General features: G+C 39.6%; 1 protein-coding gene across 1 annotated transcript in view; it reads right to left on the bottom strand.

Annotated features, from left to right (window-relative positions):
* Positions 1 to 10,551: 10,551 nt before the first annotated feature.
* Positions 10,552 to 17,446, bottom strand: part of NELL2 (neural EGFL like 2) — a 141,901-nt gene continuing 135,006 nt past the window's right edge. The window contains exons 17-20 of the mRNA XM_042872902.1: positions 16,808 to 17,001; positions 15,720 to 15,896; positions 13,405 to 13,629; positions 10,552 to 10,701 (exon numbers count right to left, since the gene is read on the bottom strand). Coding sequence (XP_042728836.1) covers positions 10,651 to 10,701; positions 13,405 to 13,629; positions 15,720 to 15,896; positions 16,808 to 17,001 — 647 coding nt within the window. The 3' untranslated portion in view covers positions 10,552 to 10,650. The remainder of the gene's footprint in view (positions 10,702 to 13,404; positions 13,630 to 15,719; positions 15,897 to 16,807; positions 17,002 to 17,446) is intronic.

Consider the following 17,446-nt stretch of genomic DNA (forward strand, 5'->3'; position numbering starts at 1 on the left):
CAAGTAGAGGAAATTCGTTTGGTTGTATTCCTGGTCATTAGGACGTCTGGGTGAATTCGTGCTCTCTGTGGGGTTCACTCCTTCTAATTCTTCCATGTTAGTGAAAATTAGTTATGATCAGAAAGGAAGGGTCAACTTCCTTACCTGTCACCTGTCACCTAAATCTACTGTTAACTAAATCTGGGAAGGAATCTACTGAGGTAATCAAGCCACTAGGATGCCACCGGCTCTGAACATCTGTGCTGATGCAATGCTTTCCACTACTTTATTATTTATGGAGACAAATTTAGCTCTAGTTTAAAATACATTGTTCTTTTTTGGGGGGGAAAAAAACAAAAAACAAAACAAAACAAAAACAACACAGTGCATTAAGCATGAATTGTATGGAATTTTTTGTCCTGCTACATCTTGATGCATACTATCAAATGCACTTTATATCAGTCCTTGCAGCCCTTACACTCAATTTTTTATTAATGCTTCCCTTGTAATTCTATATTTGTTTCCAGAGTAGATGGGGAATAAAATGGGAGTTCTCCAGTGACTAATATGACATTTTTGAGTTCTCATGGATGTTAACAAAAGACTGCGCACTCCAGTGAATAAAAGCTATTTACTGCGTTAAAAATGACACTGAAATTGCATCCCATGTGGATCTTTTTTATTATTATTAAAGTCGTTCATTAAATGCTTGTTATTTCCAGCAAAGCAATATTTTCAAAAAGATTAAGCGGTTCATAAATGAACAGGATAAGTTCATGATCAACTGTCATTCTGTAGTTTGATTATCTATGTCTGTGTGAGCAGTGCTGATGGCCTCTTGTCATTGGGCCCTTGGTCTGTAGTGCTCAGCTTTCTAAGCCTCTAACCAAGGAAGATATGAACACCCAAACCATAGGGCTTGGGGGACACTTCTTCCCACCCACCTCATATCTCAAAGCCACTGGATGCCCAGGAATCCATGAGTTCTGGGCAAAAAGAGACCGAGATGTACGTGCTTAAGCCTATGGCACCTTGAGGCAGATGGTTGGTTTGGTGGTGGGGAAGAGGTGGTGGCCAGGCTGAGGAAGAGACATTCTGAGCTCTGCCAGGCATTTCACTGCTGTGGCAGTGGGGTGGCATTGACATTTACCAATTCTTCTCACAATGAAGGAAAGAGCTGGGCTCAAACCCACAGAAAGCAAGACATGACTTACACTTCAGGGTCACCTAGAAGGACACTGAAATATGCCACTGTGATACAGCTTGGCTGAGTATGGCTTTTATTTAGACAAGTAACTCCATCTTGTCCTAAGAAATGTTTGAAATAAAGCTTTTACATCATTTATTCCACTTCTCTGGGTAATTACAATGTTGAAGAAAATAGTTCAGCAACAAAAATTCCCAAGTTCTGTTCATTTTTTTTCAGGTTGAACATTTTCTGACACCTACCTTGTGGATTCAGGCCATGACAAATAACATTATTTAAGCACAGCCTTTGGTTTGACTTACAATGTCACCATCCCACATAAAAAAGTGTTGCCATTTATAAGAACACACATTATTCAAAAATCTTCTATATGTGTTTTCATTAAATACATTGAAAAAAATATTTAGTGCTTTAATGGGAATATATATATCACTGTAACATAGGCCAGTTATGAAAGAAATATAGATTTGAATTATTGTTACTGTGCAGAAGTAAAGGTAAAAGTGATTGAAAAAATTATTTATACATATTCAGAGTTAAAAGGTAGTTTTGTCCCAGAATTATTATAAATGAGCTTTCCACTGCTTCAGAGTAGAGGTGTTGTTTATTGTTTTTTATTTTTTGTTTTCCTTTTTTTTTTTTCCTTCTGGATTTGAAGCTATTATTGTGACCAGAAAGAAGGGAGGGAAATTATACAGTCATACAAATAGGATCAAAATTTGTTCCATTTGAACTTTAGCCTATGAACTAAATAAGATACGGATTAGCTCAGGCTACAGATCTGAGCAGACATAGGAAATGTCAGCAATGTTAATGAGCGAGCAGACATTTATCAGGGAGCTGCTGTGAAAGTAATCTTCTTGCTGAGCCATTGAAGATAGGCAACCAGGTTGCACACGTAATTGGGGGCACCCTGCGCACAATGAGGCGGAACAGACCTCCCTTTTCACAGAGGCAGTGCTACAGTCACATATATGCAAGTCATTCTGTTTCTTTGTGTGCGTAATTTTGTGCATGGCTGCCCCTAACCGTGCAGTGTTTGAGGGGCTGCACTGTATCAAATGGATCCTTTCATCTACAACACCTAAAGGGACGCAGCTAGAGCATTCTTGACGCTACCAACACCCAGCTCCCTCACAGGACCAAAATAGCTTCAAAACAGATTTGGCTTTATTCTTTGTGCCTCAGACAAACAAAATAGACCAACTATAGTCAGTGTCACTTTCAGTTTGTGTATATTTTTAGCTTCTTTGAACATCATCCCTGGGGAGAAAGGGATGGGAGGAAGACCGTGTTTGAACCATGCCAGATAGGATGTGTAAGGGCTCAAAGGCCCTGCAAAACAAAGAAACAAACAAACAGCATGGGCTTATCTAAGGTTAATAGGAATCCTTCATTTAACATGTATATAAATATTTTAGGGCCTGGGTCCCTCCACGAGGCAAAATCTCTGCTGACTTTCCTGGGATTCATTTACATCACAGCTGAGAGGAGGTGACAGCATCCATCAGCTGCTCCTCCATCACAGCTGGTCCCATGCTCAGGTGTGCTCCATCAGCCATGCCATGTGCTTAAAGCTCAGAGCCAGAAATCCCTCAGTCCAGAACACTCCTTCATCCTGAAGTTTTCCTTTAATGACTGATCTATATCTGCTCTGTTCAGTGGCTGCCTTGTCAGGATTTTCAGGTACAGCATTTAGCAAATACACTGTAAATTCACATCTATGTTTTCCTCTGATCTTGATCTTGCTAAACTCAGAGAGAAAATTTATTACCTAATTCACTTGAAACCAGTCTGTCTATTTTGTTTTGTACATGAAAAGCATCTTGGTTACAGTGAAAGCTGTGCTTCTCTGTATTGTGATTAATGTCCATGTGTCTGTTTTGAGTCACACCATGCAGAAAATGGCTGCAGTTGACCTTGTATTGATTGATCGTTCAGAAATACTTGTAAAATGCATCAATGCAAAGATGCTGGAATGCAATAAAGCACAGAAAATATTTCAAATGCATAATAAAACACAATTTTAGCTTCACCCTTAAGTGCACTGTGCCAAATTCAGCTCTCTGTAGGAAGAGAGGTAGGTCTGCTGCTGCTGACCAGGTGTACCTGAGGATGTAAGAGATGGTAAGAGATGAACCAGGGAGAACTTCCATCCTTTACTTGATGCTGTAAAATATTATTCTGTTAAGATCAGTGTCTCAAAGCTTATTGGGGACACAGATGAACTTGTTCAAGTCCAGTCCCCCCCACCCCGAAGGGAGGTTGTGATGAGGGGTTTGGCCTCTTCTTCCAGGCAACAAACAGGACCCAAGGAAATGGCCACAAGTTGTACCAGGGGAGGTTCAGGTTAGACATAAGGAAGAACTTTTCTCTCAGAGGGTGATCAGGCACTGGAATGGCTGCCCAAGGAGGTGGTGGAGTTGCCGTCCCTGGCAGTGTTCAAGAGGCATCTGGATGAGGAGCTGAGAGATGCGGTTTAGTGCTTATGGTAGCAGTGGTAATGGGAGGACGGTTGGACTAGATGATCTTGCAGGTTCTTTCCAACCTTGAGATTCTATTTTATGTATGAATCTTAAATTCTAACATCTGAAAAATGTTAAATGCAACAGGTGAGAAACTGTGTGCTATTAACCACTAGGAAGTTATTCAAATACATGGAGCATACAAAAATGATTTGAAAGATGCATGAATGGTGAAAACATGCTGCAGGAGAAATAAAAAGATCGCTCAAATGGGCTTTATGGAAGTCTGGGTATCTGCAGCTTTGCTGAAAATTGATGAAGCATTTCAAAGTTTGGTGTGATTGAGGGATTTAGATCTGCAGGAATGAGGGTGCAAATTGACCTTTTGAGATGCAGGTTTTAGAAGTAGTTTCTGTCTGGCTTGTTGAATTTTTGGTGGTGGTTTGTTTCTGTCTGGTTTTTGCTGTTGTGGTTTTTTTGGGTTTTCTTTTGGGGGGAAAGAAAAAAAAAGGACTTTGATTTCCTATAATCCTCGTTCAGAAGGAAAAAAAGACCAAAGATAATTAGGATTTTAGCAGCAACTTTCTCAGTCTGGCTCAAGTCCCAAAGCAATAGAAAATACAGATGAGTTTGAACTGGCAGAATTAGGGCTAAAGTAAGAATTTGTCCGAACTCAGTGATGTTAATCATATAGTTACCAGTAAGCACAAGAAATGTACAGTGGAAATGTCTATTTTGGGCTTTGTAAAAGGATGATTAACACTGGCTGAAGCCTTTAAAGCAACCCAACCAATCTCCATCACAAGAAGTGATGAATTCAATGTAAGAAAGTTTGAAAGTGTAACAAAATGAAATGATCTGTCATGGGAGCCGTCAGTACTGTGCTGAGGCAGGCCAGCTCTGAAAGTGATCTGCCAGGAGTTCACCTCTGTGCCCACAGATGAGAAGAGGGAACAGCGTATAATTTTCTGAATAAAACAGCAAGCAGGGTGCAATGTAGTTACACAACCCAGTCTGCTGCCTTTTCCCCACCGTTTGCAGCCAAAAGAAGGCAACCCAATAGCTGTGTGGTGAAGGAGTTAATTTGCTGTGAGAAGGGTGTCAGAGGCAGAGCTCTTGCTGCTGGGGCCAGAGGGCAGGAGCTGCCTGTGGCAGCCAGGATGGGTTCAGGTGTGGCCTGCCTTTCTGCTGAGCTGGGCTGCTTCTGGGGGGATCACGAGCTCTGTGGGTTCCAGCTGTTTCTCCTTTGAAGGAAGCATTGGCTGAGCAGCCTCTCAAGTTTACCAAGTGGAGAAACTGAATTATTTCTTCTTCTCCTGCTGTGTTTTTCACAAGAGCATCAGAGAACATCAGACATAATAATTACCCAGAGGAAACTTAAAATGGCAAAAGCAGGCTAATTAAAAAAGGATCATTTAAGCTGTAGATACATTACCCCTTCACATTGCTACTGGCAATGTCTATAAGGCCATATTCTCATAGTGTCTGCTTTAGATAAGCTTGAAAGTCAGTTTGTCAGCTGCCTGACCAGGCAAGGCAGGGGCAGAGGGTTCCTGCTCCAGTGCAGGCACTGACAGCCAAGTGTTGTCCATAGGACTTGCAACGGAACTGGGATTTCTTGCCTTGCGTGTCTTCAAGAGGAGTCAGTGTGAGCGTGGATGAAATGCTGCTCCTGGCTCTGGGGCCAGTGCCCGCAGCTGCCCCGAGGAGGACAGGAGGCACCCACTGCAACCAGGACCAACTGTGGGAGAAAAGTGGACGTTGTGATTGCTCTAAATATTTTTGTTTTCATTTTTATCAAAGTAGTCAAGAAGACAAACAGGAAAGGGCTTTGACATGCTAAGACAGATGAGATATTCAAAAGCAGCATCAGCTGCAGACTTTCTCGTAATAATGCCATCCAAAAAGCTACTTTTTTTTAAATTTTTTTTATTTTTTTTTTAATCATGTCAGTGGTCATTAAGAGCAGGTATTTGTGATTTTACTGGTTGTTTTCTGTTTTGTTCCTCACCCCAATGAATGAAGTTGCATTCCCTCCCCACCATGAAATTGCACTTGAGTCAGTACATTGTTTCTGCTGTTCTATTTGGATGGATGTTCTAGCTGTGCTGATGCACTTCTGCTTACTTTGGTTTTTAACATGACTCAGTCCTAAAATAAGTCCTTAAAAATTTTCTTTTACAATTCCAAGCAATGCTGTTGATACTTAAATGACATCTGAGGAAATGTACTTCAAGTCTAAAATAGTAAAATGAGATTACTGATAAAAACTGATTTTAAGATGAAGAACAGTAATTGAGTTTGGCTCTTTTATGGATGAAAAATTATGTGATCAATAGATTCTTACAGTTTGAAGTAATTAAAGTTTCACATTAGAGACCCAATGTATGAACAGATGAGTAGAATGAAGGGTGAAAATCTGTTATATTAAATAATGTCTCTTTGGCATTTTCCAGACTGCAAACTGGCAGTCAGAAAATACTGATTAGTGTAGATCTAGATGTGTAAGTGATGTTAACAACCGATAATTTAAATATATACATAAATGTTGTTTTTTTAATTAGAATGACAATTGTGAAAACAAACAAACAAACAAAAAACAAAAGAAAGAAAAAACTCAAAAGCGAAATATTGACATACTAATGACTATTCACATGGACAGGAGTTTGCAACATGGTCTTTTTCCTTGCAGGCCCTCTCCAAATCTCTTCTTAGTGAGAAACCCAGCTATGCTCTTTGTCTTTCCTCCTAGGGCAGAGATTTGGCCACCACACTAAAGCAACAAGAAATTTTACATTTTTAATTAGTAGTTAAAATAGCAACAGCTTGCTGAGGTTGTGAACATGTGGAACATGGTGGTGCTGCTGCTCTGGTTCAGGCAGAAGATGCAGTGGGACCTCCCTGGGACCACAGTGGGACCACAGTGGAACAGCCGTTTCTCCACAAGCTGTGCACTCAGCAGATGCCAAAGCTGCTCAAGTCTTCCTACTTACTTCCTATTCGTATTTCTCTGAAACATTTCCTTAAATATGTGGCAAAAGCTATCTGGTGACTTTGAACTTAAATTATTAACTGGTCTGGGGACAAGTTAAACTGCATTTGCCTGTAAGTTAGTCTCACCATTAAAAAATAACTAGCTGAACTAAAGCTACTGCTATTTTTGTCTGAGAAAAGGAGGGAGGCCATACAAGCTGAGTGCTGCGCTGAGTGCATGCAAGCTGAGTGATGCACAGGGACTCCTGCACTTCAGAGAAGACCCACAAGTTCAGTCTGTCCAGAGCATCCTGCACTGGAACACACACACCAACCACCTACTCCAGGTGAGACTCCCCATGGGCATGGAGAGGGCTCAGGAGCTGCCCCATCCACCTCTATATCTGAAGCTTTTGCTGCTGTGTCTACTTTGTGAAAAGCCTATGCTGGTACTGACTGTGGGCAGCTATACAGTGCTCCCCACCTAAATATCCACTTCTTCATTCCTTAGAAAGAAGCAGTGCATTTCAACTGTGGCTAAACGACCATATTCCACCAGTTGGGCTGGAAAAGTTGGATGATAGAGCAAAGGCATGCTGATAAGGAGGCTTGAGGCAGCCAGACCTCTGTTCTTTCCCCAGCCAGTTTTTGAGTGCTAGAAGTGGGCAGCAGCACAGCTAGTTCCCTTTTCTACAGCTTACCAACACTGCTGCTTTTTGTCATCCTGTTTCACCCCAGCACTGAATTCAGCATTGTAACTGAAGACATTTCTGCCTTTGTATCTGTAAGTCAATTAACTTAGGCCAATTACTCTGCAGAGAGGTGACAATTCCTTTATGGAAGTTATTGAATTCTACTACAGCAAACAGTGTATCAATAATGAAAGGCCACTAAAAGAACACAATGTACTTGCATTGTTCAGAAATACAGAAATAGAATATATATTTTTTATGGACTGTATTATCTGGTGGACATTTAGGCCTTCAAATTAGACATAAATTTTTAATAATACATAGATTTATTTTTCAAATAAAATGAAAAACATGCTACTAATTTGTGGCTTGACTGAACAGAATGGAGATAAGGAAGGGGGAGGGTGAAAGTGGATGACAGCGAAGGTCACCAAGATGTCTCATTGGACTTTGTTGACCTTTAGAACTCCCAGCTGATTAGTAACCTTGAACACTGATAAATTAGACAATATTCACACACCCCATTTCCATTTTTTATTCAGCAGAGATTTCCAGCTTTGTTCAGCAAGGTTACTTCTGCTCTTCACATACATGTGGCACTGTCTCTCCCAGGTTTAGTTATTATGTTGTTTCAATCCTTGGCTTTTAAGCCTGTTTCTTTTTGTATTGCACTGCGCTTCATAAACCTGTAATAGCACAAAGTTCTCAGATCATGGTAGACAACAAAAGGAGAGAGATGTTTATTTTCCATCTATCCATATTTTTAGTTTTGAATAAATGCTGGGATTAAGTACTGGTTTTCCGGTACTCCACTTCCAGGGAGTGACTCATATCTGTTACAAATCTAAATTCGGTGTCAGGGGATGCACCAAACCAAAGCAAGGGCAGGCACACTTGCCTCACCCATAGCTTACCTTTCCCTACACCCAAAATAGTGATGCTCACAGCTGTGACTGCCCTTCCTTCTGCTCACTCCACTGGTTTCAGTCAGTGCTTTCTGCACCATGCAGCAGTGCGTGAGGATTTTGTGCTTGAAAAATGTTCAGTCTTCTTTGTATCTTTCAAAATCGTAAGTCTGGTTTTCATGTATTCCCTGCACCTATCTTTTTCTCTTTCTTTAATGAAAGTGAACTACAATTTCTAAACAGTAGCGCTGTCTGTTAAACCTTTTCTCAGAAATAGGTGTGCAGCTGCCACTGAAATCAACGGGAAATGTACCTCTGTGGCTGAGGACAAAACATGACCTCTGAGCAATTGCTAGCAGGCAAGAAAACACCGCGCAGAAAGCAGCCTCCTTTTCAAGGAGCTTAAGAAACATTGATTGCAGCTTGCCAGGAACTGGACAAAACAGTAAATCCCTTGACTACCTGTTATTTATGGACAGAGTGAGGAAAAAGGTTTGTTTGATTGGAATAATCTTCATAGTTTTAATGATCCAGTGTAAGCTGTCAACGAGATTTTGCAGGATTTCTTCAGATTTTTAGTGTCTTCGCTTTGTTTGTGCTGTTTGCATCCAAAGGCCTAGGATTTCCTGTATCCCCCTGCTTCAGAAATGTGCAGTAATTGATAGACACCTGGGCTCAAGGAGATAATAGAATCACAGAATGATCTGAGTTGGAAGGGACTCTTAAAGGTCACCTTGTCCAACTCCCTACAACGAACAGATACACGGTACATGAAGTTGCATGGCATTCCTTTCATCTTCTGTATATGAAACACTACATGTAGCATTTGCTGGAAGGAAAATACTACAGTTTTGTTAAAAACAAGTTCATAGATTTCCCTCATAATCTCTTATTATCTGAGGGAAGTTTAGCCTGTGACAACTGAGAAGGTAAGAGAGATGCTAAGACAAGAAATGCACGTTGAAAAGAATGTGACTACTAAAGCACTGTTTAAAGGGATGGTGCCATTTGGGGCAGTTTCCTCCTCTTCTGTTTTGTTTTCACTTTTTGTGATGAATTCCTTATGTATTCAGCCTTTTCAGTCCTTAATTTCTAAGCACTGCTTTATTCTTTATAAATAAATAAATAAGTCTCTTCCAGAATAAAATGGCTTTGGTCATGCAGCCTCTTTTATTTATTGTCCCAATAGTGCAGTAATGAAAATAGAGCTTGCATATTGAAGTGATCCCCATGCATTAAGATACTTTACACAAACAACTGAAACAGCTGTGGAGCTTATAGAGAAACAAACCTGCCTAGGGCAGCTGGAGAGAGCAAGAATCTAGAGAGCATCCCTTTTGTCTGAACACAGATGTAAGTCACATAGAAATGGTCTGTACCCACTCTGGGTGGCAGCATCTCACTGGCATGTAGAGTCAGATCTTTGGGCGCATAAATTGTTCTGTTCAATCCATTGACTCACACACATGAAGTTAATAAGATAAGAAATGACAGGCACAGGGTTGTGCTGGGCAAAAACTCCCACATGCTCCTTTCTAATTCCAGTATTCTTCTCTATGTGGAGGAACAGTAGAATTGCCCAGCTGCCCAGGCATGATAACAAAGGATTAAAAACAACGACACACGTGAAAAAAATGATACCCTTGAAAAAGAAAGAGGACACAAACAGAAACTTAAGGTAAGAGAAATATTTATTTAAATTTGCACAATAACGAGCTTATACTGAACAAATTCAATCAAGAAATAATAGTAAGTGCAGTAAAACAAGGAAATATTGATGACTTTTCCCATCAGAAAACATTAAGAAGCCATGCCTGTGCATTACAATTTTTGTTTCTAGTTTCTTTTTTTTTCAGTGTTTTTTGTTTATTTTTTGTTTGTTTTTACAACAGCTTGTATCTTTTTGTTTTCAGCACATATACTGTACATATCACATCTTAGCTGCTATGTTCTCCTGAAGGCTTCATCCTTTTACTCAAACATCTGCTATACTCTGCAGTGAACATTCAAACACATTTGTGAAGAACCAATTATGCTTAGGTAAAAATCTCTGCATCTGGGCAAGTGTTGGACTCTCAAAGCTTTGGAAGACCCTGTAAGAGCTCCTGGTTGACTTTGAATCCTGACATCACTATAGGTAGCATTGCAATGTGTCACTTTATACTCACCTAATATCCTGCATAATGAAGTCAGACAGATAGCCAGAAGATTTGGGTCTGACCTCATTCAGAGGTTTACACATTTGAGCTTGTCTTGATTCCCATATATTTCATTCTGATTAAAAATTCTGAGTTCATCACATTTCTGCACTTTAGATGGACAAGAACAACTCAATTTTAGTTTTAATTTTGTACTATTTTTGGTCTAATGGTCTTTTGTGACAGAAAATTCTTTAACCAGAAACTGCTTGTGAGAGATGGTTGTTGGTGTCACAGTTCCTGAAGGCACTGTGGATCCACTGAGCAACAGACGTGGCCGTTCTAAAGGAAGAACAAAGAGAATTGGAACATTTAGCATCTTGTACAAGCTCAGTCAATTTAACAGTCTCAGCCATTTGAAAACTCATATCAGATTTTAAGGTATAGTGTAAAGTACAGATGAATACAAATTTTGAATATATTCATGAAATTCCTGTTGTGTCCTTCTGATGTCTAAGGGATAGGCTACGATAATTCTTTTAATTGCTTGGTTTCCTGTGGCCTACATCCCAAAGCTACAACAGTCAAGCTCAAAGGAGCGAGAATCAGCAGAAGAAACACTCCTCCCATAAAGGTATCAGGCATTTGCCCAAGTAACAAAGCTGTTGAACAAGGCAGGGCAGCTGGGAGTTATTTAGATTAGACAGAAGGGACTCTGGGTTTTATTTAGCATTGAATGTTTCAATTTGATTCTTCCTGGCTGCAACACCAGCAAATATTAATCCATGCCGTTTTTCCTGATAGCCTGGACATTTCTCTAAAAATATTTGAAATTAAGGGTACCTATTACCTATGGACATGATTAAGCTATGAAGATTTTTTTCCTACTTTTCGGCTACTTTCTTCAATTGAGTCTTACAGTGCAAATAAAATTCGTATTATTTTTAAATTGGTACAAATATATTTAGTTAATATATTTAAACTGCAAGGAATAACTAAAGACAAAGGTCTGAATCATTTGAATATTTTCTTTCCCCTGTTACAGAAGGTTAGACAATCCTAATGTTCACCTTCTTGTGATTTGAAATGGTTTTGTGGCTAATTCTGCTTTAGCTGATGCCAAGCTCTCTGAATTCTTAAAGGATTTGTGTAAACCTATTTTGCTATAGCTTGGTTAGAGAGGCTTAGCCTCGCGCTTTGACCTTCAGTGTGATTCTCTGCAAGAAAGAATGAGGAGACACAGGGCAAACAAGAGAACTATAAAATTGGGTATAGCATTAACCTGATCTGGAGGAGAGAGGTTCTTGTGTGCAAAACTACAATATGAAGATGTTACCACTACAAACAGATAGTGAATTTCAAAAAGACAATTGCTCAGAAGAGAGGGGGCCAAAGTGCTACATCTTCATTGTTAAGCAGATTCTCGTCCAAGCTGTTTTTAAATCTAAGGGTCTGGCAGAGTATATGTTAACATCTTCTACATATTCACAATGCAGCAATATATTTTATTAGACTATCTATGTGTTTACATGGAATAGAAATTAGTCCATGCTTAAAGATTCAGTCTTTGCTGAGACTCAGAGTAAAGGGCAGAGGGGAGCAACACACTGTTGGCCACCTCTAGAAATGGTATGTTATTTCTGCATTGTCACTGATTAGTGCTACAACAAGAACACATTTCCTTGCACTTAATCTTAACTATTTTACATAAGAATCATGCATAATATTTTGTTTTACAGATAGGGAAAATGAGGTGCAAAAACCTCAGAAAGCCACCCAAGCCAAACTGCTAGGTCACTTTTTTTTCTTTCTAAAAATTCCATTTTTTCCCTAAATTTCATTCCTCCAAAAGTATCTCCTAGCACTGGAATTGCTATATTGCACCAGCTGCAGTTCTCACTAATATGGGTTTGTGCACATAAGCCTGTTTCGACATCCTCTGAGCAGCATCTGGCTTTCTAACCATTAGCCACTGTCAGATCACAGCACTTTCTCCCAACCATCCACCCGTTCTGACATTAAGACAAATGCCCAAATGTTCTCACACTTGGCACGCACTACTACCATAGTAAAAGAACCACCTCCCAACAATAGCAACTGCTGCTTCATGCAGCATAATGTCAGAAAAGTAGTGGAGGAAGGTGCTGCTTGACACCTTCTGCTCCATCATCAGTTACTCCCCACTTTTCTCAAAGGAGGTGTTGAAGTCAAGTTATTTTTATGTGCAACCTTCTAAGTAGTTAATGGTACCAGGTGCTAGAGTTTGGGAAGTTTCTTCCTTGGATAGGACATAGGATAAAGACCTTGACGAATTTCAGTAAAAATTAAAGATATCTGGATGAATCCTGTTCCTCTCTCTCCTTGTCTACTGTGGGATCACTCTTTTTCATTCTTCAGTATTGGTTCTACACCATACAGGGTCTATTTTTAATGGAAAAACTAATTTTAACATCTTTTTCCCTCACAGCTTTAGTTCACATCAGCCCAGAGCCATAAAAAAAATTCTCTCAATCACTTCCTTTGACTACAAAACTACTAAATATTCTCTACATCATGAAGATTCCTACTAGTAATTTTAAAGCTATAGAACTGTGTGACTAGTCCCATCATTCTCAAATGCAATGACTATTCTCAAAGAACAAATCAAATCATTCTGAAAACTGTAGTATCACACAGAATGCATTTCTTGAAGTTTAACCTTACATATCAATTTGTTTCTTTATATATTTCCCAGATAGCATACAGCTGTACAGTAAGAACCACAATCAAGCTTGACCTGAGCTGTTGCGAAAAAGCCAAGCTCTGTGACTTGTGTGCAGCCCACTGCAGCGTAGGCTGTTGCTCTACATCTGACCTGCTAGCACATTAAACCATCATTCCAGCACATGCAAAAGTGAAGTTAGCAAAACTGAACATTTTTAATGTAATATCCTCTGCTTTTAAACAAGTGCAGACATCAACTGACTGGACGCAATGCATTAATATTTATGTGCACAGAAACAAGCTAGAAAAGCAGCATCTCAGCTTAATTTTTACGCTCCTTACCTTACATTGGCAGAGTGTGCACTCTGTGCCATGCTTTATCCAAGAAGACCCAGTGAAGCGAACAACATTGGTTTCATCCAGGCAGGTTTTAGTGATGTCATTACGGATGGTGTCCGCTTGGCAGGGGTCAGTGACACAGCGTGGGCAGCACTCGTTCTCAGGGAGGACACTGAACTCACAGTCCACCTCTGGGCATGGCAAGGGCCAACAGTCAACCTCTCCCTGCTGTTGAAAAACAGTATGAGAACAAGAGAAAATTATTAGCTGTTGTTTTGCTTCCCTGCCCATTTCTCTGATTCAACATTATGTTTGTTCGCTGGCTTTTCTCTATCTGGTCCTATTCAGAAGACAGTGCGGAGAACACTAGCATTTATTGCTTGTGGGAGACAAAGCAAGCTAGCTGCTTTCTCTGCTTGCTACCGGGTAAGTCCATTAGACTTTGCACCAAGCTGCAGCTGAACTTCTCCGTGGACCTTGCAAAATACAAAATATGGACCTGTCCTTGAGATGTCCTACTTGTATGAAAGACAGAAACCATAACAGGTCTCACTATAAAAGTGCTTTGAAGTCTCCACTTCCTCAGTTCTTTACTTCTATTGAGAGTGTTAGTTTCCAGTATAATCCCTCAACTCTTCAGCTCAAGGTAACGTTAGAGCTTATATGTTCCGAGGTTATGGCTTGGCTGAGGGTGTTGAGCTACCAGCAACCCAATTGAACACGGAACATCACAGCATTCTCAGCGAGAAGACCTCCACTGGCTTACTATCCATTTTGGAGGTTATGAACTGATTACCTGGCTTCCAAACTTAATCATGCTTTCTGCATGTTGCATGACGGGTTCAGTACAGAGCATGAAAAATACAAAAGGGAGACTTGCTTGGGGCCAGCATGTTGTTGGGGAAGTTACTGTACACCTGTAACAGACCTTAAGAAGTCTGATTATTCACTTTGTTACTAGAAGTTGGGAGAATTTTCATTCAATTCTGGAGAAGGGACAAAGTTGCAGATCTATCAGTCAAAGGGAACAGTTCACTGATATCATTAACACCAGTTTGTTTTGGAACAGATCTGTCTCTGACCTCCAACTTATTCAGCTCATCCTAACACAGACTGTCAAGAACTGAGAGGGGAGGAAGAGAATAGCATTTCTCCCAAGGAAAGAAGTGTATTCACAAAAGTGAACCTAATGCTTTGAGGATTATGAGTTCAATACCAGTACAATAGCTGAAAAAAATCCCCGGAGGTTTGCCATATCTTCAATTTTACACCTCTTGTTGCAGAAACTATTGTTGAAGTTACTCCTTCACAGAATTCTCATCTGTATCAATTTTCCTCTCTTTTTGAATCACATGATAGAAAGAATGAAAGCAATCTTAAAACCAGTTACTGATCTTGATATTTTGATTTATTTTTTGTAGTGATGGACACGACAAGGAGCAGACAATACATTGTCACCTAAAAACCACTGTGACAACAGAAAGAATATAAGCTTTATAAGAAGTAGCATCTTGAATAAAGGGACATCTATTGAGATCCCAAACTGTCAGGAGTTTTTTGTTTTGTTTCTAAGACCTCTAATGAAACACCTGGGAATCTATTTTAGCAGTGGCAACACCGAAAGCAGTGTCTACAGAAATTGGTTTTGGGCTGTTATTCTTGGTACACTGACAAGGAAAAGCTGAACTAGGCTTTACATTTGGAGATAACTTGTGATAAAAGCTAGTTGCTTTTATCTTGGGATTTTTTTCTGTCATGGCAATTCCCTGTATACCATCATGCAGTACAGGTTTGCTAAGACTATGAAATACCTGCCCAGGAAAAAGATCACAAGCTTCAAAAGATAATTTTTTTCTCAAACCTTATTTCATTAATATGAAGAATGCATCAAGACCTATTAATTTTTCTGTTACTGGAAATGTCTGAGTGAATAAAAATGTTTTAGTCTGTCAACATCTTTGAAATTATCAACTGTGATAATGAATACATATTTAAAATATCCCTATACAGCCTCATCAGCCTCTGAATGAATGAAAACATGAGTATTACTGCATAGGTGTCATACTCAAATGACCTACATACTTTGCTAAAACAATCTTTGTGATTAAATAATTTCTATTATGTCTATTATGTCCAAATGCATTTTTGACTGGAACTTAATAATACTGATAAATATCCATGAAAGTCAGATTTTGATTATACACATACTCCAGAGGGATCTAAATAGATGTTAATATATGAGAATGAATATTCAGAGATTAGCACATCTCATGTCCTTTTTTTCCTCCTGCTTATTCCTCTGTAATCAGGAGCCTTACCAAGCAGCGACACTGCTGACAGTTTTGTATCCAGGAGTCACCACTGTTGTAGGAAAGCTCCCCACTCTGATGTAAACATTGACTGCTGAGCCTTGGGTCACATTCAGGACAGCAAAATAGGTCAACAGTGGGATTTTCACAGTCACAGACCATTCGCCGGCACATCACGTATCCACTCTGTTGTTGGAAGACAGATACAGAGTGATGGCAGAAATCTGCTTGACTCCTACAATTCTTGCACCAAAATATGATTTGTTGGCATGACTGTAAACCACTACCAGCTTGTGCGCTTTTCCACAATACAATACCTTTGTTGAAATACAATTCAGAGAGTTAGAAACCACAAAACACTCAGTAACTACCATAAAGTTCCCCTGCTATCTTACATAAATCCTTTGTACAATCAACTTTCAGACGATTCTAGCCTAAGGTGGTGAAACTCAAGCGTGTCTTTACCAAGGGTCAAATTTTAATGGATTGCATAGAGCTATATCATTTTTGTATGGGCATGGCTTGAATCACCTGCTAAACTTCTAGATCAGTTCCCTCTCTTTTATAATTATTCATTTAAAAATGATGATAGCTAGTGAGAAATTAAATTCATGCCAGTGAAAATTGAATTTCTGAAATGCTCGGGATTTTTTAGCAGTGTATTGGCTCTTCAATCTTCATTTGCATTTAGCTTGTGGGCTTCCTACAACAAGCATCTGAGAAAGCTAAGCAGAGGCAGCACTGACCTCTATTTATAGCCATCTGCTGAAGATACTGGTGTCAGTCATCAACACCAGTATGTGCCTGGATAATTTCTTTGCATGAAAATGACATTACTCCCACCCAGAAAAGATAGGCAGCATCTTTGCTAACAAAACAGTACTCTTCCCCTTCTGCCAGTATTATATGAGAAACTTCATGGAATCTCTGTTCATGCAGGTTGAAGGGAGAAGCTGTCCCCAAAACTCCATTTCTGTGAAGCACCACATACACAAATGAAAAAGCACCTAAAACAGGAATTTCACTTGAATCATATTATTTTTCCTGTCATCCCTTCCACCACATTTGCAGAAGCAGCTGGTTTTATTTCAACTGACCTGGCATGAGCAGACAGAGCATCTGTCGTTCTCCAGCACCCAAATCTGACCATTGTGCTTGATTCTGTCTTCATGGATACAGTCTCCTGTGCAGTTTTTGCCATGTGGACATCGACAGTCATACCCACCATCCAAGTTAAAGCAAACAGTGTCATTGGCACAGCTATGCCTTCCAGTTGCACATTCATCAATGTCTGAAAAAACATGCCATGTAATACCTTTAGACTGCATTCAATTAACAAAAATGTTCCTGTGGCAGCCAATATAAATGATTCATGGTCATTAAAGCCTTTAGCTGAAAATTAATTTGCACTTCACCAGCACAGGGAAAAATAACTTACAAGTTCACAAAAAATATTTTTAAAGTCACATCAACTCTACAAACATCATGTATCATAGTCTTCCTATACATCTTCTCAAATGAAATACTGAATAAGGTTTTTAGAATAAAGAAATCACAGGAAAGACAAGAGCAAAAAAAAACCATGCAGATCCCTAAAGAGCATTAGTTTGTGGCAACCATTCAATCAGACGTTTTCAATCAAACAAGTAAAGCTGCGAAAACCTGTTTTCGAAACTTTTTGCTGGCTCTGTCTAGCACATTCAAGTTCACTTGCTAAGAAGTTAATGTCAAAGGTG

This window comes from Lagopus leucura, unplaced genomic scaffold (assembly GCF_019238085.1).
Source record: "Lagopus leucura isolate 7727_CA_CO unplaced genomic scaffold, USGS_WTPT01 Super-Scaffold_100008, whole genome shotgun sequence".
In the NCBI taxonomy this organism is placed as follows: domain Eukaryota; kingdom Metazoa; phylum Chordata; class Aves; order Galliformes; family Phasianidae; genus Lagopus; species Lagopus leucura.